The 23,531-nt window shown below is 40.1% G+C and overlaps 1 protein-coding gene across 13 annotated transcripts in view; it reads left to right on the top strand.

Moving 5' to 3' along the window:
- The window catches only part of SULF1 (sulfatase 1), a 194,069-nt gene that overhangs the window by 82,205 nt on the left and 88,333 nt on the right, over window positions 1-23,531 (top strand). For 11 of the 13 annotated variants that reach the window (XM_055349633.2, XM_055349632.2, XM_063709227.1 and 8 more), the window contains 2 exons: window positions 14,651-14,723; window positions 15,028-15,259. In XM_055349633.2, the coding sequence (XP_055205608.2) occupies window positions 15,088-15,259 (172 nt within the window). In that variant the 5' untranslated portion in view covers window positions 14,651-14,723; window positions 15,028-15,087. Of the gene's footprint in view, window positions 1-12,735; window positions 12,852-14,650; window positions 14,724-15,027; window positions 15,260-23,531 lie in introns of those variants that run through there. The other 2 variants (XM_063709223.1, XM_063709222.1) reach the window with 1 other exon arrangement.

Raw genomic sequence — 23,531 nt, 5'->3', positions numbered from 1 at the left:
GCCAAAACAAAACAAAACAGTGACATCATCTGCAGTACTCTTTAAAGACCAGGAAATGTATAATTAATTTTTGAAAGTGCATATGTTAGATTTTGTCACAATCCCCAATGATTGTCACCACCTCCCCACACACATACACACACACAAACCAGAGAAGTGAAGGGAACCAACATCCCCACCCTGGGTTCAACCCTATGGCTTGCTTTAGCCAATGGCAGGTCAGCAGGTGTGCCAGATGCCCTGTGTAAGCAGATGTTTTGAACAGCACTCGCAGTTTCCATCAGCAATCCTGCTCCTGCCATGACAATGCCATGCCTCAGCCCAAGTCCTGGAGTGAGAAGAGCCACAGCTTGGAGCAGCATGGAGCCACTGCCCCCTCCATGAAACAGCAGGAAATGACCCTTTATTTGTCGTGAGCTTTAAAGATTTCCTTGTGCAAATTCCGTGTGCTTTAAAATATTTTATTTTTATTTGCTTGTTTTAAGTTGGAACTTTTAAATAGTTCAAGTAAGGCAGCATGGAAATTCATGTATCTAGAGACCCTCTTTTCCCCTACTGTGATAGATAATTGAGGTATTACTGTGAATAGCCTCAGTTAAAATTGCACTTGAGATGGTGAGAAAACAGCCACAAGCAGCCAAATGCAGTGTGTTAACTAGATTGTGCCTCCTGCACCCCACAAGCCAGGATGCCTGGCCTCGTCTCCTTGAAGTTAGGGAGACAAGTCCTGCTGGGGATGGGTTGGGAGGGGGATCTCAGAGGATGGAATTTTCATGGACTGGGGATATTGAAGATGATGTCACTCATTAAGGTGTGGGTTAAGGACAGCTTTCTGTTTCTGGAAAAGCAAGCACCCCAGTAGTAACTCGGAGCCTGAGAATGACTGACTGCGTGACTATGCACAAATTATTTCACCTTCTGCCTTGTCACCAAGGATTAATTAATCATTGCAAGTTGTCTCGCGACTCCACAATGCTAAATACAAATAAAGGAGACCCTCGAATTCATGGAGCTGTGACTCGTGGTCTTGAATATTCATTTTTAACCATGCCAGTCCACTCTCTCACCCAGCAACAACTCTTTGTTTTACTGAGTTCTGAGGGTTCCCCTTCTGTTTGGAAGGTGAAAGGGGGGCTGTACATGGTGTGTGGCTGCAATATTGATGGCCTGTTTTGTTCTCCTGGGGATATACTGTAAGGCACAGTGGCAGATTCACCTGAAGCTCATTTTTGCCCCCCAAAATTTCTCCCCATTAATTTTGCCAGTTTGAAATTCTCTAGGCATACAAGATCTTTTAGAGTGTAAATGCACTTCAAGAGAAAATACAAAAACAGAACACTTATGAAGGAAGACTTTGGTGTGGGGTCGTCCCCATTCTGCCCTTACTGTGTAATCTTGAACAGATCCCTGAACTTCCCTGAATCTCAGTTTTCTCATTTAAAAAGGAAAAAATGAGTGAAAATAGTTCCTACTTCATTGGTGTGTGGCTATGATAAAGTGAACTAATGACTATGAAATGTTTAATATTGGCACATGATCAATGGATATTAGCAAAAATTCTTGCTTCTTAATTAAGAGTTGAGTGTCATCCACGTCTTGGAAATTGTGGGAATTTGGAAACTCAGGAGAACAAAAAGAAAAAGGTGGAATGGTGAGGGACTTTTGGCAGTCAGGGGACAGAATGGGGCTGTAGGATCTGAGGAATGAAGGAGGAGCTGGCGATAAAATGAGGGGGCGAGGGGAAAAGGGAGCAAAAAGAGAGAAGGAAAGAAGACCAGACATGAACCCTTTCGGTTGTGCCCAGATCCCGGCACTAGTCCACGTGGTGCTGGAAGTTACTCCCTGAAGTCAGGCAACTGGAAAACTAGGCCTCCAAAACTGTTTTCCCTTCTCAACTGGGTATCAGACCACATGTCCCAATTTGGTGTTGCTGCGATAAGAATTGAGGTAGATAAAGTCATTTGGAAAGTTGCAAACATGACCTTGGCCCAATTTCAGCCCACTGCACCTGGTCCCCGTGATTCCTGCCCCACTTTTCCAGCTCACTTTGTGTGGCCGCATCCCTTTCCCTACTCTTCCACAGTGTGGGATGAAGGTTTCAGCTCAGCATTCCCAGAGGCACCTAATGTCATGGTGTCTTTACTATCATGGTGGTTTGATACATTTTTTGGATCATATTGTTTGATCGATTCGAAGTTTGTTTCCTACTGCAACTATATTCACCTGCCACTGTCTCAAAGAGGAGGCTATAGGTGATGAAAGGCCCACGGGGGCGATTGGCAGATACGGCGGAACAGAATTGGTAAACTGAGTCGGGGCTTTATGAAAACAAAAGCCAAGTAACTCACTCTGCCTCCTTAATCTCTGGTGATAATTTACCTTAAGATGGAAATTTCAGCCTGGGAGTGTTGAACCTATCTTTAAGCTTAGCAGTTGTTTAATGAATGTAACAAACTCCAGCATTGCTCTGGCCCCTGTCAGAGTCCGTTACTTCACATATGTCAAGAATTTGAGCAACCTTATTCCTTCAGACATGGAAAGAGAGTACGTAGAAGGAGATGTTAGCTGGTCATTTGAAAGCCACTCAAAAGAACACTTCTGGATACTTGTTGAAGGAGGTGAAGGCTCTCCCATGGAAAACTCCTTCAGTTGTTGATGCCTCGGATAGACTGTATGTTGGCATGTTTGCCTTCTTGACAGCTCTGGGAAGGGTGATCGTAAACAATCCTGTCAGCTACAAAATAATTGGCGATTATTTTGTAGATAGAAAATAATCCTATCTTGTAAATGCTTAGCTGCTTCAGCCCATGCGAAGGTCTGAGGAGTCAGCCTTCATGGAAGAGACTTGCAACACCTACTTGTCTGGGCTTCACTTTTCCTTTCGTTAGTGCTAGTGGGTTGATCGCTGTACTCTAGACCAGTACTGTCAGCATCAGCATCACCTGGGAACTTGCTAGAAATGCAATTTTAAGGCCGGGTGCGGTGGCTCATGCCTGTAATCCCAGCACTTTGAGAGACCAAGGCGGGTGGATCACCTGAGGCCAGGAGTTCGAGACCAGCCTGGCCAACATGCTGAAACCTCGTCTCTCCTAAAAATACAAAAATTAACTGGACATGGTGGTGCGCACCTGTAATCCCAGCTACTCAGGAGGCTGAGGCAGGAGAATCACTTGAACCCACAAGGTGGAGGTTGCAGTGAGCTGAGATCGCCGCCACTGCACTCCAGCCTGGGCAACAAGAGTGAAACTATGTCTCAAAAAAAAAGCAGTTTTATAGGTCTCATCCCAGAATCAAAAATGCTGCAGTAATTAACAAGACCTCTAGGTGATTCTGATGAACCCCTACTCCACGTTATGAATTAAGTACTTGAGCCTAGGGCCTTTATTTAACGGTTGTCCTTCTCTGGCGTAGCTCTTTTAAAGTGTCCAGTATTCTGAAGTTAGGAGCCAAGTGTGGTAAAGATGTTTCTTTTGGGAAGAAAAGCTTCCTCAAAATCTAATTGCTAGAAGGAAGTCAGTAAGTTGTCAAGGAATTTGTAAAAAATCAGTACTTAGATTATGACTCTAGCCTGGATCTTCATCTTTCTTGCCTGGCTTTATTCTCCAATAAAACTAATTAGCAATTTAACTATGCAAATTTTGGAAGATTTCTGATTTGGATTTAGTCCAAATATGAAAATAGTGGTACATAAGGACATTTTTCTTAGTGAATTTGGAAACCATTGATTTACAGTAGTCCAGTAGTCAAAATCCCTTTGAGCCAGATGGGCATTAAATATGCTGGCTTGCTATTTGTGTAACTACAGTTTTATAGGATTTATTGATCCAATACTTAACCAACCAATGGCCACATTAAAAACAATCCCTTCCAACTCTCTCCCATAATTGCCAGTAAACCACCACATAGGTATGTTTTGTAAGAGATGATTTAGGAGTTAGATAGAAACAATCTTGAATTATTTAAATCATTTGTTATGTTAAAAAATGTAGAATTATTTTGTGGGGCTCAGAAGAATAGAGCATGACTAAGCATCTAGAAGAGAGGGGAAGGCAGATTTTTGTTCAATAAAAGGGAGAATTTCCTAATCTTAAATCTCACCCTAAACTAAACAGGTGGCCTAGTGAGTCCCTTGTTACCTACACAGGGACACTATTCACTGATGAGTGAGAGGTTTTATTCATTAAAGGTTGATGGAGGTGAACTTTTAAGATCCCTTTCAGACTCAGAGATTCCACAAGGTGTTTTCCAGAACACCTCCTTCACATTAGCTCTCCAAAGTCAGGCTTGCTAACCTCCTTTCTCATATATGATCTCTTCCCTGAAGCCATATTCCAAGGAGAAAAAGCAGAAAGCAGATGGCCTGCATGCCAGAGCATCATTTTTGATGATTTCGCAAAAACAGTTTATGATCATTTACATTTTTCCTTTCGTGTGTACTTCAAGGATATGCTGTATGCTAGAGATCTTGATATGGAGGACCAGACGCATGTCAAATCCAAGCCTTTGTGTTTTCATCCCTGATTGAAACTAAATACAATTATGAAACAGAAACAAAGATCAGAGAGAACCAGCAAATTAACAAAACATCTAGAAGTCCACCAGGACTGGAGGCCTCAGTAAACTTTAGGAGCCCTGGTAAACTTTGCAGGCAGCCAGACTTAGTAGACTTCTATTAATGATGCTAACTATTAATATTTTGAAATTGACAAATGTTGTTCTATGACACATTTCATATTTCACCATAGCGAGCCAAGGGAATGTTAGGCTTCAGATTCACAACTTTATAAAGCATTTTCCAAATAAACCAAGCTCCTCACTATAGTTGGAAATAGTTGCTGTGTTTGGCTAATCCACCCATCATTGAAAACTGTTTTAGTTTCCCCCCAATTTTTATGCAAATTTTATATATACCTTAATCAAGAGAACATGAGCGCAGCCTTTATTTTTGTTTTTCCTTAATTAATAAACATCATCTATCTTCCTTTCCATGCAGGATGTTTTAGTAAGCTTGCAAATATTATTAAAGATTGCTTTTCTTTTTGAAAACTGAGATATTAAAATCAGCCCAACCCTGTTGCACTGTAATCTCTAATATCACATCAGGTTTTAATAAACCTCCTTTTTGCAGCACACATGTGCTTGAGACTTCATGGAAACCAAGTCAGAAGAGAGAAGGGATTACTTTAGATGACTTTAAAATATGCATTGTTTGAAATGGCCTCTGGTGACCAGCTTTCATGAATGGCTGGCTTTACTTGTGGGGCCCATCATCCGGTTTAATTATATCAGCTCCTTTGTGTGACAAGTGCTGTTCTTGCGTATGCTGAGAAATGAAGGTTTAAAACAAAGTAGAGTAATGAGTGAGAAAATAAATTCTGGAAGTGGAACACCGCTGGGTGTTTGTACGGAAGAATTCTAAGGACTGGTCCACCTATAAACATCTATTTATAGAGATACTCCACAGTGACAGTAAGTGTAAATTTGCCTTAAATGTCCCTGGACCTAGATCATAATATGTGCCTTTTCAGGAAGATTTATTTTACATATAAGATAAGTAACAGTTTAGGATGCTAATGTGGCTCTTAAAATTTTCATTCTATAAATTCTTATGCATAAAACTTCATAAAGGTTACTTTTTTGTAACATTAGAATAAAATGCTAAGTTTTTATTAGCTAAAGTATTTCCCAACTTCTGTCCAGCCAGTAAACTAACACAGATGTCATAAAGTTTCAAGACACTACAGATTCATTATTTGAATCTATAAATGTTAGGAAAATTATGGTTTTAGAAATCTCCTGTTGTATCTCTTGAGTTGTTAGTCTTTCTAAAAAAAAAAAAAAGAAAGAAAGAAAGAAATTGGCGAGTCGCGGTGGCTCACACCTGTAATCCTAGCACTTTGGGAGGCTGAGGCAGGAGGATCTTGAGGTCAGTAGATCGAGACCATCCTGGCTAACATGGTGAAACCCCATCTTTACTGAAAATACAGAAAATTAGCCAGGCGTGGTGGCGGGCGCCTGTGGTCCCAGCTACTTGGGAGGCTGAGGTAGGAGAATGGTGTGAACCTGGGAGGCGGAGCTTGTGGTAAGCCGAGACTGCGCCACTGCACTCCAGCCTGGGCAACAGGGCGAGATTCCGTCTCAAAAAAAAAAAAAAAAAAAAAAAAACTTCATACATAAACTAATCTGCATTTTAAAGTTTCCTTGAAAATGTCCCCAAGCAAAGGCATTGGCTTTAATAGGATATTTGATTTTTTTAAGGTTCTCCTGTAAGTAATACATTTTGAAAAAAATACAGCTAATCTCCATAATTTGCCTTGAGCTAGGAACTAGAATTGTCTTTTGAAATGCGAATGCCTCCTTCACACTGTTTCCCAGAGCTTTCTTTCCTGGTCCTCTCTCTGCCTCTGCGGGAGGCCAAGGGACGGAGGAAGGAACTTGTTTCCCCACTCTGCTGTGTTTAGCCCTGCAAAGAAGTTAGAGAGCATTATATTGGCAGTGAACTTGATGGCATAGGAAGTAGGCCAGTGGGCTGGGCGTGGTGGCTCACTCCTGTAATCCCAGCACTTTGGGAGGCCGGGACAGGCAGATCACTTGAGGTCAGGAGTTCGAGACCAGCCTGCCAATATGGTGAAAGCCCGTCTCTACTAAAAATATAAAAATTAGCCGGGTGTGGTGGTGCATACCTGTAATCCCAGCTACTTGGGAGGTTGAGAAAAGAGAATCACTTGAACCTGGGAGGCAGAAGTTGCAGTGAGCCAAGATCTTGCCACTGCACTCCAGCCTAGGCAACAGGCAAGACTCCATCTCAAAAAAAAAAAGTATGCCAATGGGGTTCTCTTGACTGCAGCTTCATTTATATAGTAAAGTCAGGTGTTCCTCTTCCTACATACGACTGCGAGATAGTATTTCGAGAAATGATTTTCAGATGGTATATTTATGTTTCGAAACCACTTCTCGTAGTACAAGATAGTGTTTCCAGAAATGCTTTCAAAACATAAATATACCATCTAATTGTCTTTTTAAAAATATTTACTTCAACTTAAATGTATCTCAAGAATTGCGGAACTTTAAAAATTTTTGCATTGCGCCAGATTATGTACATCAGGAAAACAGACTAAAACGAAACGTGTATAAAAAATCCCTGAATCTGTCGAAAGTATATTTTTAGTATCTAAGAATGATTGAACTTTATACTGTGAGAAAGATTATGTTTCTTCGTTACTTGAGATATGTGTCTGTGTGTGGGTACGTATATTTATACACATATCTTAAGTATGTGTGTGGGCATATGCACGTGTACGTGTGTGTGTGTGTGGTATGTGCGTGTAGAGAAAGAGAAAGACATGGGGTACTGGTGAAATGTAATGTTTGTGGCATAGACATTAGTGCTCAGCAAACACTTTGGTCCACTAAATTTTCCAGTGCCCTTGCCGTTGAGTGGGGCCACATGACTAGTCTCATCCAATGAAATGTTAGAAGTGAACTGGGTCACTTCCAGGTTGAAGCCCTGAAAAGCTCCTGCAAAATTCTTGAGCTTATTCTTCCCTTGCTTCTTGGTCTAGTTATTGCAGCAACAGGACAACACTGCCCCCATCAGTATGCATCCATGCATGGCTGGGCAGAGCAGAGTTCTCTGCCATTCTATGTGTGACTTGCAGTATGAGTGACAAATATGCTTTTATCATATTTGGAATTTCTTTGTTATTGCAACAAACTACTTCTGCTGACTAATGCAATATCTCAAGGTACTTCAGTACAAATAAGCCATAGATATATAAAACCAAAGGCAAATTTAATGAAATTTAATGTAATAAACCATATATTTTAAGACCTAGCTAAGATGCCCAAGACCACATTTTAGTTCTTTTTAACAATATTGCTGCCCTTCCCCCAAACCCACTTTATGTTTTTTCATCAACTTTTATTTTAAGTCCAGGGGTACATGTGCAGGATGTGTAGGTTTGTTACACAGGTAAACGTGTGTCATGGTGGCTTGCTGCACATGTCATCCCATTATCTAGGTATTAAGCCCAGCATCCATTAGCTATTCTTCCTGATGCTCTCCCTCCCCCAACCCTAAAGACCCCCCAACAGGCCCCAGCGTGTGCTGTTCCCCCACATGGGTCCATGTGTTCTCATCATTCACCTCCCACTTATAAGTGAGAACATGTGCTGTTTGGTTTTCTGTTCCTACGTTAGTTTGCTGAGGATAATGGCTTCCAAGTTCATCCATGTCCCTGCAAAGGACATGATCTTGTTCCTTTTTATGGCTGCATAGTATTTCATGCAAATCCACTTTACCTGAAGTTTCCAATGCCTCTTCTTTTGGAAATCCAGTTGTCTCTTTGTTCTCATTCTCTTGGATCTCACTGCCACCATTGAAACCATTGATCATTTGGACCACAATTGGTCACCAATGACCATTATTAGTCCCTTTAGACACTTTGTAGCATATGCTTCAGGAATATTGAGTTCTTCTGGTGGTTTTCATAATATCTAGATCACTTTATTTTCCTTTGTCTTGTTAATTTCATCTGAAAGAAGCTGGACAAATTTTAATTTGGATTTTATGCATTCTCTAAAATGCCCTTCAGAAGCTTGTTTTTATATGGTTTTAGTACCTGCTTTTATGAGGCAGAGTCTCAAAGGTACATTTCTCACTTCATCCTTCTCACTTTTCAACTCCATCTATTTTCTTCCTCCCTGAGAAGACAGAGAGAAAACCTAGAAAACTTAAGTTTATTTATTTCTATGTTTTGTAATGCAACAGATTATTGAAAAAATTCAATATATACATGAATTAAGCCAAAAAATAAAATCTGTCCCTCTCCCTCACCATACACCAGGGATAACCAACACTCACCACTGTGTGAATAGATGAGCTTTGAAGATTCCTTCCAATTTCAAGATTCACAGTGTTGGGTGGCAGGAGGAGAGGAGAAAGGAAGATCTCATCATTTAGCCAAATATTTCCCCACAGGTGTTCCAGGTCATAGGCATACACTTTTCAGCTGTCATTGTTTGTTGGAAGAGGATTTATTATTGGAGGAGAATAAAAGTGTTACTACACCAGGAGGGGATGATTGTCTATCTTCTTTGCTTGGAGTTGTAATAAATTAGACCAGGAAACAGGCTTTCTGGAGATTAACAGTAGGTGAACTTGCCAGCTGTGGGGTTGTTAAAAGAAGAAATTAGCTTCTTCGTGGATTCATGTATCTTATAAAGAAGATAGCACATCCTGAAGGCTTACTCTAAAGAAAAGAAGTAATCTCTGGGAGACTCAAAAGCCAAAATTAAGGGGAAAGGGCCATGTTAACTGATCCTAAGAAATGTATGTAGACAGCAATGTGGGATGGGAGGATGAGATGTGGGTACCAGCTTCTTGCTGGTGTAATTCTACTTTGCTTGCCTCTGACAATAATCTAAGTGTGTTCTGGCTAAATTCAGCTTCGCATAACTGCATAATCTCCCCTGCCCCTGCTGTTTCAACTGGTTATGGTGTCTCTTTTTTCTCTGGCCTAACTATAAAGTGCCATTGCTTTGTACTAGAAATAATTCTTTTGCCCCATCCAAGAGAGGTTTATTTCTGTGGCGAGTGGGTTGTTCTGACCTTGTCCCTTGCATACTTCAGATGCGTGGGCATTCATTTGTAAAATTTTGTGTTATCCTTGGGTAATAAAAAACACAGAATTTTATCACTCATCAGCAACTTTTATCTGAGACCAGGCATTTAGAACTGAGGACAGTTTCAAGGCTTTAAGGAAAAAAAGTAAATGAGAAGCTTGTGACTAGGGCGAGACCTACAGCCTTAAATGTGAGAGTCTGGGCTTAACTATAGAACAAGATACACTATAAGCCAGCAATTCTCAAACCGTTTGGTTGTCTCAGTATCCCTTTATATAATTAAAATTTATTGAAGACCCTTGCCCCAACAGTTTTTATGTGGATTATAATTATTAATACTTAGAAGTGAAAACTGAGAAAATTTTCAAATATTTGATTCTTTTGAAAATAATAAATCTATTATATGTTAACCTAAATGATATATTTTATTTAAAAAAAACTATAGTTTCCAAACAAAAAAATTGTGAATAAATTATGAATTCATTTTACATTTTTGCAAATCTCTTTAATGTTTATCTGAAAAGAAGGAAGTCGAATTGTTATTTCTGCTTCTACATTCAGTCTGTTGAAATACACTGTTCTGGCTGAAGTACAGTAATAAAATCCAGAATCACATGAATAAGTAGTTGCAAAGTAGAAGCATTTTAATAGCTTTTTCAGATACTTATAGATATTTTCTGATACTACAACAAAACTTGGCAAGTGATAATTCATTAAAGGTTAGTTGTATTAAGAAATCTGAAGCCATATCAATGAACTTTTCATTCTGTTACAATAGAATCCACTGGTCATCTTATACTTCAAATGAATTTTTTATTCATGTAAGATTTTGTAGCACTGTGATTATTTGGGAAATTTGGTTCACTGAACTATGCGAATATTCTAAATGTTGACTCATTTCATTTTACAATCTCAAAAAATAACATTTGTTAACATCACTACCATTGTCATCAGAAAAAGTTTTACTTATTGGAGTCTGCCAAGTGTAGTATACAAGTTTTCCAGAATTCTAATTTTAACTTGAAAGGTAGATTTCTATCATTGGTAACAAACACTGTCAATTATTTCCCTTGAAATGATAGGCTCATTTCATTCATGATTTGAGAAAATGTCTGCCAAATATCCAAGTCTAAAAAATTCTTTTAAGTAAAAGTAGTGTTTCATTTTTTTGTTTTGTTTTGTTTAAAGCCACTTTAGCTTGCAGCTCAGCCACCTTCATGCTTTTCCTCAAGACAGCCATCATACTCCCCCAGCCACCGAGGGACTTTGTGTGAACCTCTTATCTCAGAAAACACAACAGTGAAAAGAAAAGATGTGTACTCAAGGTCAAGGTTTAATAAAATTAGTGGTTTTACTGCTTCATCTTAAGTGAAGCTGGTTTTTTTGTTGTTGTTGTTTTCGTTTGTTTGTTTTTACTATATGTGAAGCTTTTATCATTCATGCTAAGACAAAAGCGGAAAGCAGTTCTACCTACTATTGCTCTTATGCCATCTGTAGAAATGTCAGCACAGTGAAGAAAGCAAATAATGTGTCAGTATTCTTATCAAAATAGTTCTGACCTCATGAACCTCCCAAAAGGGTCACAGGGTCCTCCAAACGTCCCAAACTATACTTTGGACATTGCTGCTGTGGACAAAAGCAAGGTGCTTTTGATATATTGGCCACCATCCCCTCTAGAGACCTAGCACCAAGCTGCCCAGCCAAAGGGGGGATTGGGGAAGACACAGGTCCCCTTAAACCTTTGGGAGCAACAGGGCTTCAGTTTAGATTGGGGTATTGTGGAACAAACATATGTGACCTAAACTTCCTATCCAGTTGTCTGGACATCTTTCCAGTCTTTTTTTTTTTTTTCTTTTACATGTGACTTGAAACATTTAATGCCACTTTTATAGTTTGGCTTGACCGCCCTAAGCCACCCTAAACAAAGTCTTGTAAACTTTCCACACCGATTGACCATAACTACAACTGCTGTTTTCATTTTATGGCTTGGAGTAAAAGCAACTTATGTCCTGGTCTTGACTGGTGAAGAATAGAACACTGTTCTTCAAACTCACTCTGTATGTGTAAGAAAAACCTTTCTACATTTCTTTCATTTTCTACTCTTTCTCAAGACAAATTGTTAGTCTCTAAGGACTCTTGTTGTCCCCCACAAAGTATCCAATTCAAACATTGCATCCTTGTCTCTTCTGTCAAGCTCCGCATTTTGTCTGTCAGGACTTTTTTCCCTTCTTTACTTCTTTTCCTTCTAGAGCTGGAAACCAGGCAGTAAGAGGATGACAGGCTTTAAAAGGTCATTTTTGAATAAAGAATTGTCTGTGTGCAGTGTTTCTAGAGTGGCATGTTTTGTGTGTTTTAGTGAAGGAAGGTGAGATAGAGAGAGGACTCGTGCAGGCCAGACTAGTCAAAAAATTCAATTTTCTTGACCACTTAATGTATATCCTTGTAGGTATGAATTCCCTGAGTTGAGTGTTGGTGATGGTGGGAAGAAGCTGACCAAAAGTTCCAAAGTTCTAGTGAGACAGGAGGAATAAACTTTAAAGATCTGTTGCCCAGCAAGGTGACCACAGTTAATAACAATGAATTAATTGTATGTTTCAAAAATGCTAACCGAATAGATTCTTAAATGTTATCACTACAAAACAAATGATAAGCATGTGAGGAGATAAACATGTTAATTAGCTTGATATAATCATTCCACAATGTACACATATATCAAAACATCAAATTGAACCCTGTAAATATATACAATTATCATTTGTCAATAAAAATAAAAATTTTAATTAAAAAAATAAGATAAACTGTGGCAGAAAAAAATGTAGATCTTTTCTGCACCTTTCATTCACCAGAAAGGAAGTTCACTTCATAGGAAAAAACCACTCTCTCTTTTCCATATTAGGAAATGATTTTTGATGTAGTTTATACAAAGGTATCATTAAAGCTAATTTGCTTTTTCCTAAAGGAAGAAGTAAAGTAAATAAGATAAAGAAAAGAATAACTAGCAATGTTGACTGGGTTCCAGCAAAGGTTATCAGCATGTGAATTGTCAAGAACTTTCAGCTTCTTGTATTGCTGATTAAACTCAAATGCCACTGTTTGTCTAACGCAGTGAGCCTGTAACTGTTCCTACCTGGTTGCTACCATCAGCAGAGGTTCATTTACAGTATACTGGATGCACAAAGGCCCTCTTCACAAACTCTCCCTTCACACACCTCTGCAGGCCTTGAGAGGTGAGCAAAGTTTTTGCTACTTAAGGAACCAACCTCTAAGAAATTTCTGTATTTAACTATTTAGCCTGACCCATGCTTTGTGAGAACAAGCCATTGTTTATCATTTTATTACTTTAGTTTTCCTGTCCCTTCATGCCTGTATCAGGTTTCTCACTATTTAAAACAAATGCACAGAAACCAAACAGTCAGTGCAGAATAATTGCAGGCTTTCAGTGTTCAGCATGCACAGCAATCACTGTGGAATCACCCTGAGTTATTAAGAAGAAAGCACCAAATCTTACATTAGTGACTTCTACAGGGCTGCGTTACCAGTTGGAGCTGTTTTGTTTGTTGCAGATAATGTAGTCAGGACTGCCTGGCTGCAGACACTAGAGTTTTGTTTAAAAACCGATTTCTTCTTGTCTCTTTCTCTCTCTTGCAGTATAATTACAGGCTGCAGAGTGAAAAGCATTAGAACTGTTTACAAAACAGCTCATAAAGTTTAAAATAATGGGGATACGTGTGTGTGTTTGTGTAAAACAAAATAATGTGTATGGTAGGGGTAAACAATATCTAGTCTTTCTTCTTTCACTACCCCCTGTCACCCTCCAGAATTAAGGGCATGAAGTTGAGAGATGAAGCCCTTTCCTCCTGCTATGCGATGCTTACACTTAATTAGTTATGCCTACTTATCCAATGCCAGTTTATTGTTGCAGATCAAAATACAGATTCTCAGGTGTATGGGGACTGAGTGGCTGATGAAACAGACTGCTATCTAATTAATTTTAGGGCAGCCTAAATTCCCATAAAGATGTTCCCTCATGACATATGAGAGAAAGATTTTATTTTTTTAATGAGCCCTTTGCTATCTTTCCAAGAGAAAAGCTTTCAGCAGGTTAGTGTTCCAAAGTGAGAGGGGCATTTTTCCAACCCTTTCAAAAGCCTCCTTCTGTGCAGCTTTGCAAAGATTTTGCAGCTCGCCCTTCTGGATTTTATTTATTTATTTTTTAATGAGGAAGGGTAGCCGCTGACTCCAGCCTCGGGGCCAATCAATCATTTTACTTTGCAGGTTTAAGATCTGTGACAAAGCGAAACCCCTGTGCTATCTGTGCCTTACCGGTCTCACCAACAATAAGCCTGGTGACTGACAATCAAGAGGGGGCTCTGTCCACGTAGGTGCCAGCACAAGCTGAGGACATGAGTGGGACAGAGGAACCAGCCTTGCATGGAGGAAGCACCTTTTCCTTCTGGTGATTGATTGATGGGGGACAGTGAGGAGGTTTTCAGAGGCTGGAAAAAATTGTCCCAGTCACTTACTATGAAGTCTTTGTCAGCAGAAACGACTCTCCGGGGTAGAGAATGATATAATGCAGATGACAGATGACAGGTGTGTGTTTCGTTCTGCTTGCTAGGTACTCAGTATCACACGCAGGTGAGTCAGCGCTCCCCAGCACGCCCCTTGCGCCATCTGCTCCCCACATGCAAACACTCGTTCCCAGTGCTCTGTGGTTTCCCTGGCACTGCTGGCTCTTCCTAATCAGCTCTGTTGGGGATGTGTAAAGTACTGTCAGAGTGTGAGGAGGGTGATACCTTACCACCCTTTTATGGAGCCGATTATGAAATGAAGATAGCATTTGAATCATTTGTTAGCAGTTCTGAAAGTTGTTTCCTTCTGTTCCTCCCTTTTGGAGCACAGAAGAAAAAATATATGTAATATATACACATATAATATGCTGTTGCAAGAGACTACTTCAGATCGAAAATCTGTTTTTAAAATCATTGACTGATATTTCCTTTGTATTTTTTTCTCCCCCTTCCAGGACCCTATCTGCAGATGTTCTGAATACCTCTGAGAATAGAGATTGATTATTCAACCAGGATACCTAATTCAAGGTATTAGCTCTCGTCAGAAAGCTTTTACATTTGAGCTCTGTGTTGGAAATTCTATTTTGGCAATGAATTGAAATAGGAAAAGTTGGAATGAGAATAAAGGACAAAAGTGAATTTGCAAAATAATCAAGTGCTTAAAAAACTACCCAGCACTTGTGAGGGTTTGCTATTTCTGACTCATGTGCAACCCTGTCTCTGCCAGCTTATGTGCCAATACTGACTTATTTGTAGCCCTTTCTCTGCAACTGTGCTTGGAGTTTGGATTTCATTTTAGTCTCACCGTCTCCGTTTTTCTCTGACTGCCCAGAACTCCAGAAATCAGGAGACGGAGACATTTTGTCAGTTTTGCAACATTGGACCAAATACAATGAAGTATTCTTGCTGTGCTCTGGTTTTGGCTGTCCTGGGCACAGAATTGCTGGGAAGCCTCTGTTCGACTGTCAGATCCCCGAGGTTCAGAGGACGGATACAGCAGGAACGAAAAAACATCCGACCCAACATTATTCTTGTGCTTACCGATGATCAAGATGTGGAGCTGGGTGAGACACTGGACTCTTCACTTGTTAGTCTCTTTTGTTCAGATGATTTATCGAGTCTCAGGATTATCAGTAGACATTCTGAGGCTTTGCACTTAATTATTGCACATTAACCAACACCCTAGTTTATGCAATGAACTTGTATTGACCATAAGGCATTTGGTTTGTGTTTCAGCATTACTTTTCTGATGTTATGCTTTTGAAATGGTCAGGGAAGGGGCCTGGGGGAGTAGGACAATAGAGAAAGAGGGTCAGCACTGAAGACTGTAGAAGGAAAGGATTGAAAGCCCTCAGTTAAGACATTGTAAAAATATTTGGGCAAAGTTGTTTCAAAGAGTATGAGGATGTGACTGTAATTTTATGCAATGGATATGAATATAGACTGATACTAAAGGAACTTTCAGTGGTTATTAGTATTAGAGTGGATTACTTATTCACAGTTTGTTATAGTAATTGTTAGGTAATTCAAAGTTGCAGTGTTCTATATGTCTTTTGGTAGAGAATCCACTTACTACTACCTTAGATATGATGCTTTTTTATTTAGCTTGCCTGGGCTAAGTGTAGAGCACCCAGAAAGCCTGCCAAAATCTAGTGATTCTAACTTACCTTCTATATCACCTGACTGGGTTTCTTACCTTCTCACCGTCTTCAATGGCCCAGCCCTAGGGTCTTGTTCATAAGCCGAGGGCCAATTCTTCTAGTCCACCTAGTGCAAGGCAGATAGAAAGCTTGCCCCTAGAAGTTGTCACTACCACTCCTCGTTTCCTTTCCTGAACCCAAATTCCTTGCTCTCAGGCATCACCCAGCTGTGCTTAGCCATCACATTCAACCTGACTGGTAGTTGAATCTTCTAGCAGAGCATGCTGGGCTTCTTTACCGAGCTCCTGAGGCTCAGGTTCTTGAGGATAAAACTCTTCACGCTGGCACTTGGTCTCCATGGAAGGGGACTTTGGTTTCCCACTTGAAACCAGACGGTGGGATCCCAGTAAAGTTAATTCCCTGGGTTCAGCTGGAAGCAAATGCGCTAAAAAGCCAGCAGATGTCATTATTGCTGACGTTGGTTTGAGGAGTCAACCCAACTTTTTTTTTTTTTAACAAGGGTATTGATTTTCAGGCGACAGGCCAAAATGAAAGGTGTCACACATACATGAGTATGTATTTAGCATATATGATGTTAGTATGTATGTAAGTGGTGGTTTAAGTGTTTTCATTCACTTACAGAGCAAGTAATTTTAGCTTTTTTAGAGCCTTGTGGGTCCATTTCAAGTTAGTTCAGTGCCTAATGTGTTAATAGCACAGTCTCTGCATGAGGATTGCAATGTTAAACATATCCTTGCCCTCTGCTTGACCTCACACCTGAACTCACCTTCCTTAACATCTCACCCATCCATCGCTTTTGCTACAGCTGAGATCTCTGGATCCTCTCATCTTTCCCAGTTTTTCCCTCATCGGTTTGTCACCTGGCCTGCCTGCCTCCTCTAGTCTTGGCCTCTCTTGTCCACCCTTCACTTAATTGCCAGAGTTATCTTTCAAGTATCTCTCTGATCAGATCACCTTTCTGCTTAAGTCCCTTCTGTGGTTTCCCTTTGCCATGAGATTATGCCCTTCTCCTCCGTGGGCAAATGAGTTCTGAGCCTTGCGGCCCCTGCCTGTCCCCAAGGCTGTTTCCCTTTCCTCCACTTTCACTCTGTGCTTCATAAACACAATTGCCATCTCCCCAAAGGTGTCTGGTGGCTTCACCCCCCTCGCCTCTATCCATGCCTTTGCACATCTCGTCCCCTCTGCCTTTTCCTCTTTCTCCACCTGGAGAAACCCTACCTGTTCTTCATAACCCAGTTCATGTCACGCGCTTGGTGTTCCCAAACCAAAACCACCCTCCCCTCCAGCAGCATTGATGGAACTTTCCTTTGCACCCCGAGAACACGATTCCAGCATGGTGCGCATTCTACCATAGCCTTCCATGCCTGTCCCTTCCACTTGACCAAGATCAACCAGAGAGCAAGGGTGTGTTTTATGTTGCACTCCTCATGCACTCCTAGTGCCTGGGAATGTAGTGGGCACTAAACTAACTTGAAACGGACCCATAAGGCTCTAAACAAGCTAAAATTCCCAGAAATAAATGTAAGTATTCATCATCATCTACCTCTTCAATATACAGCACTGTCTTTAAAATATATTAAGAAAGTGCTCATAACTTTCTTTTTTAACAGAATTCAAATTTTCAGCCTTGTCCTATAGTTCATTTATTCATCCAGTAAATATTTTCTGAGCAGTTACCAGGTATTGCCTTCTGTTGGAGGCATGTGAATATCATGGTGAAGGGTTATAGACCAGGCTCAGCCAACCCAGATATTTCCTACATATTTGCCTTTAACTCCTTCCTTGATTTTCTAGCCAGATAACATGCTAAGAACTAGCTCATTGGCTGGGTGTGGTCATTCTCGCCTATAATCCCAGCACTTCGGGAGGCTGAGGCAGGCGGATCACCTGAGGTCAGGAGTTCAAGACCAGCCTGGCCAACATAGTGAAACCCCGTCTGTACTAACAGTACAAAAATTAGCCAGGCATGGTGGCAGGCACCTGTAATCCCAGCTACTCCGGAGGCTGAGGCAGGAGAATTGCTTGACCCGTGAGGCAGAGGTTGCAGTGAGCCGAGATCACGCCATTGCACTCCAGCCTGGGCTACAGAGTGAGACTCCATTTCAAAACCAAAAAAGAACTAGCTTGTTTAACTCTCACAGTAACTCTAGGAAGTAGTTACTATTCTCTCTTTAATTTAGGTATGAGAAAAATGAGGCTCAGAGAAGTCATGTAGCTTGTGGTGAGCAAGTAAATTGTGAAACCCAGACCTGTATTAGATCTGAGTCTCCACAGCTACGTATTTAACCACTATCCCTTCCATTAATCAGCCATCTACAAATAATTATTAAGCACCTCCTAAAAACAATTGGCAAATGCATAATATTTTAGGTTCTGGGAGAGAGGGAACAGAAGCAAAAGATAGGCCACTGGCAAAAACAAAATGACTAGGAACCACAGTGAACTGTGGGTTGGAGGTCCAGAAAAGACCTCCTTTCTTGGCAGAAAAGTCATGCTCTTGGTAGTGGTTCCCGCTTGATGGAGACTTTTCCTCATTTTTCTGTAATGTGCTCATAATCCTTCTAGAACATTATTGCTCTAGATTTGGGGTGTTGGTTGTCTTGTTTTTGTTTTTTTACCATCTTAACCATTTTTAAGTGTACAGTTCAGTACTGTTAAGTACATTTACATTGGTGTGTAACCCATCTCCAGAACTGTTTTCATCTTACAAAAGTAAAACCCTATACCCATTAAACAGCAACTCCCGTTTCTCTCTCCCTCAATCCTGGCAACTATCATTCTACTTTCTGTCTCTGTGGATTTGACTACTCTAGGTATCTTATATGGGTGAAATCATACAGCATTTATCTTTTTATGACTGGCTTATTTTACTTACCCTCATGTCCTCAAGGCTCATCCATGTTGTAACGTGTCAGAGTGTCCTTCCTTTTTAATGCTGAATAACTTTTCATTGCATATATGTACCACATTTTTTTAACCCATTCATCCACTGTTGGAAATTTGAGTTGTGTCCTCCTTTTCCCTATTGTGGATAATGCTGCTGTGAACGTGGGTGTACAAAGAGCTCTTCAAGACCTTGCTTTTAGTTATTTTGGAGCTATACCCAGAAGTGGAATTGCTGGATCATATGATACTTTTATTTTTATTATTTTGAGGAACACCTTACTGTTCTCCATAGCAATCACCATGTTATGTTCCCTCCAACTGAGCACAAGTGTCATAATTTTTCCACATCCATGCCCACACTTGTTATTTTCTGGTTTTGTTTTTAATAGTAGCCATCCTAATGGGCATGAAGTGGTGTCTCATTGTCACTTTGATATGGTTAGGTTTTGTTTTGTTTTTTACTCCAGTGCAATTTTCTTTGCCAAGTGCTTTAATAAATCTTCACCTAATGCAAACCTTTTTGCACCTGTAATGCTGTAGGCAATTTTGGCTACTGTGCCTCCAAAAAGAAAGTAACAGACTTAGTAAAGACTTAGAAGAACAATTATGAAAATTCTAATAGAATACTTTTCTCATTGGGAAAGCATAAAACAATCTTATCTGTTTATCTAGAAAGATGAAGGCTGAGAAGGGCTATAATCAAAGTTTATAAAATCGAGCCAGGGAGGAAAGTATTAGTTCATTATGAGCAGGAGCCCTTCCCTTCACTTTCAGGACAAATAAACTATTACTCTGTAAAGGGGGTAAGACACATAAGGAATTCATTAATAAAAGTACTAGAACCTTGCATATGGATAACACTTTATCTTTTTCCAAAGAACATTTTGTTCACATTATTGTGAATGAATATTGCCATCTCACATGAGTTGGGTGGGTAGGACAAAGATCATCATCCCAGGAGGAAACAGCCTGTGGAAAGATGAAATGGCTTAACCATGGTCCCCTTACTTCTGAATTTGCTTTTCCCACAACTTAAGAAGTTGTTCACGTTGTGCCTATACCCGTAAGTACTTCAGAGTTTTAGGCTAGAATAATGGGTGGAAGATTTACAATTTTTTAAGCTAAGTAAACACGCAAGGAAGTGATCAACATGAAGTTCAGGATAATGGCTACCACTGGGGAAAAAGTGATGACCGAGAGCATCAGTACATTCACATTCTATTTCAAAATTGAAAAAATATATATCTGAAAGAATATAATCATGTTAAGTTTTGTTAAAGCTAGGAGATGCGTTATTTATTCTGTTACACCCTACACTTGAAATATTTTATAAATCAGAAGGAAGAAAATAAAAAATGTTTGAGGGACTCCTCGAACTTTCTGAGCCTAGCATCAGAGAAATTGGGCTCTAAATCTTTCCCAAATGGCCTTTGGTGAGACTCTGAGAAACAAAATACTGAGCAGATTAGACCATTGATCTGACTCAATATGGCATTTCTTACATTCCTAGGAAATTGACCTGACAGGAACATCTCAGTAACATTGACCCGATGTTTCTCTTAGATCATATGTAGAGGGAAGCTATGAGTACATGGAGATATTTTGTTTCTTTAAAGCAAAAGCCAGAACACAAGATATTCAGACCAGAGCTAGCCCACAGATGTATGTTGTTTGATGAGCATACTTTTCAGAATTAAGCCAATATTTTAAAATCATATTTTAAAATATATATAACATATAAAAAAATCAGATTCTGACGTTTCTTGAAAATTCAAAAAATGAAGGCTTGTATTCCCATGAAGCAGTCATCACTTGGATGTTTGAAGGAGAGCTGCAGCTGCTCTCAGACATTGGGATCCCCCACTACTGTGTTGTCCCTCAATACTTATGCCAAGGTGCAGGTGCCATTTATCATTGACCATACTGCTGTTTTTCTTATAGTCAGGAAAAGCTCTATAAACCATGTCTCTATCAAAGGTAAAACAACAAAAAGACACAAAAATCCTCTGACTTTTCTTATACCTGGCTGCCTTCACTTGCCTACCTTATCTGTGTAGCCCTGTAGGCATGTTAACTTCCATTCCTGTAAGTCGCTTTTAATGGCCTTGTGCTCTTTTGGAGGGGCCAGGAGGAAATAATGAGTCTTAGTGATCTGGAAACATTCCAGACTAATTTATTATCTTCTCTTTTTTCCCTTCTTCTCCCAACTACCTTTTCCCCCTTTGGTTTTAGGTAAAAAACATCTTTTTTTTTTCTTGCCAATTCCATAGTTTGGGTAGAAAAAAAATACCATTTAATTTTGTTATTTTTTATATGCTTATGCTTTTAGAATTAGAATATTCAATACAGAATTAGAATATTAAATACAGGCATTTTAATAAAGGAAATGTCACTGTTTCATGTTTCATACTTTACTGTGAAAATAACTGTTGGCATGCGAAAATGGCAGGGAAGTATCTAATACAAACGACTTAAATATTTAAAGCATTAGCCTTACTTCATCATAAAAGAATGACATCGACAAACACCCCTCCACAATCAGTAAGAGCTGGGTTTGCTTGTTGTTGTCAATCTTCAAACCATGAATGCTGTAATCCACATGGAAGTATCTCTCTAGGAAGCCAGGTGTATATGAATCCCACATGTCTGGGATTTCCGTAAGTGATAATGACAATATTTACTGTTGAATTTCTGGTTCTGTAAGTTTTTCTGGACATGACAAACAGGTTTGATGAAATTTTTAATGTTTAGTAATACAAAATACTGTATACTCAAATGCTAAGATATATGTATCGGGAAAGGTAAAGCTTTGTTTTGAAGTTTAAACATGTCAATGAAGTAATTCAGGATCTCCGTGTGATTTTAGCAAAGTCATCCAAATTAGGGGGACATTTTCTCCGATCCTTTTTCATACAAATGATTTTTGTATGAAATCATTCTGTATGAAATGATTTTGGGAATCAAGTAGTTGGAGTTTATAAAGTGATTTAAATTCCTCACTATGGTTCTGTCTAGCCACAACCTATCACATACTCCATCCAAAGCACTATTCCTGGAGCTTTGATTTTTAACTGTGCCAAAATTGCCAACATGGTGGATCTTGATGGATTCCTGAAGGGTGGCACTTCTCCCACTCCCAGCCACCGCTGACCTCTTCAGCATCCTGGTCCACAGCCGATGGTTGTCACAGCATCCGCCTGCAGGAGCAATGGAAGATGTTCTCAGTCCCAGCCTGGAACTGGGGCACTGGGACAGTGTGTCTTGGCAGTCCTGTGGCCTGGACCTTCCCTCTCATCAAGCCAGCCCAGTCAGCAGTGCATGCACACCAGCTACACAGACATAATCACGGTTGCTTCAGAGCATTTGTGTCTGGCTCCCACTTCATGGGACAACTTAAAATAACAATGAAGTTGGGCTTTTTGCTTGGGGTGAGGAGTCAGTGTGCGTAGAAAAGGGAAGAACTGATATTTGTGTTTGAAAACCAATATCAACATTTTAAGTCTTACAGCATAGAAAATGTAGTTGACCTCTGTTCTCTCCTCCAGCTTTTGGACTTCAGATGTAGATTACAGAGAAGAAGATGGAAGAGGCAGGAGAAAATTTAATGTGATGGGGTTGAGGTGAGCACATAGGGCAACCACAGCCACGTCGGCACACTCCTTGCAGGAAGTATTGATGGCATCATGCCGTTTGCTCAGCAACAACCTTGTAAACTAGTCGGAGTGGGGAGCGCTATTAGAAGCTCCATTTTACAGATGAGAAACGCAAACCAAAAAAGGATAAATGACTTGCTCAGGCTAAGCTGTGGCAAAATCCAAATGTTTTCCCACATGTTCAAGTCTAGGGCTCTTTCCCTTCTCATCTTTATCATCCTCACCCCTGCCTTGTGAATCTGATTATGAGTGTTCAGCTTTACAATTCATATCATTCCTATGAAATAATTGTTGTAATAACTGAGAATCAGCACCGTTTGCATTTCAGGCACCCAAGGCCTGAAACCTACAGAAGTGAAGAGCTTCAGCTTAAAACAAAACTGAGCCCTTCCACTTATCAGACAGACATTGTCCTGTCCACTGCTCTCAACAGCTGTGAATAAATAACTATGAGTTTTATTGCAGAATCATTTTTAGTAAGGTTTGCCAATAAAAAAATCAATGGCACAATCACAGTGGGAATATATACAGGGTAAGGCAGTGTTATTGACTGACATTAATCATTGCACAGCCATTAAAAGGTGCTCGATGCTTTCCTTACTGGTACACACTAACACAGTGGAGTGAAGAGATTCAGATTCCTGCACACCGTCATCTGTCTCTACCCAGAGAATCCATAGAGATCAGAGGCAACAATTAACGCCACCGTGGCAGTCAGCAGCTAAAGACAGACAGATCCACAGCCCACTCATGCCTCATCTGTGCCTGAGCCACTGAGACCATTTCAGCCTTGAGGGGAGGGTAGGAGACAGGTGTTAATGTCAGTCAGTATCTCCTCTAAGAGGCGAGAAGAATCAAAAGATGAGACTGCAGAAAGAGAGACCTATCGCAACTGCAAGCAGACGTCAATTCTGTTTCTCATCTTGAAAATGTCAAAGTCACAGCCAGCATTCAGCCTAGATAGAGCTCAAGAGCATGGTCTCTGGGAAGACTGCCTACATTTACTTCTGGGTTCTGCTACTGAGGGTCTGTGTGGCCCTAGGCACAGCATGATTTAGCCTTCTGCACCTCCATTTCATTATCTGTGATATAGGAATAATAACTACTAGCACCCACCACAAAGGATTATTGTCTGG

This window comes from Gorilla gorilla, chromosome 7 (assembly GCF_029281585.2).
Source record: "Gorilla gorilla gorilla isolate KB3781 chromosome 7, NHGRI_mGorGor1-v2.1_pri, whole genome shotgun sequence".
Lineage (NCBI taxonomy): Eukaryota > Metazoa > Chordata > Mammalia > Primates > Hominidae > Gorilla > Gorilla gorilla.
This window is presented reverse-complemented; position numbering and strand designations above follow the sequence as displayed.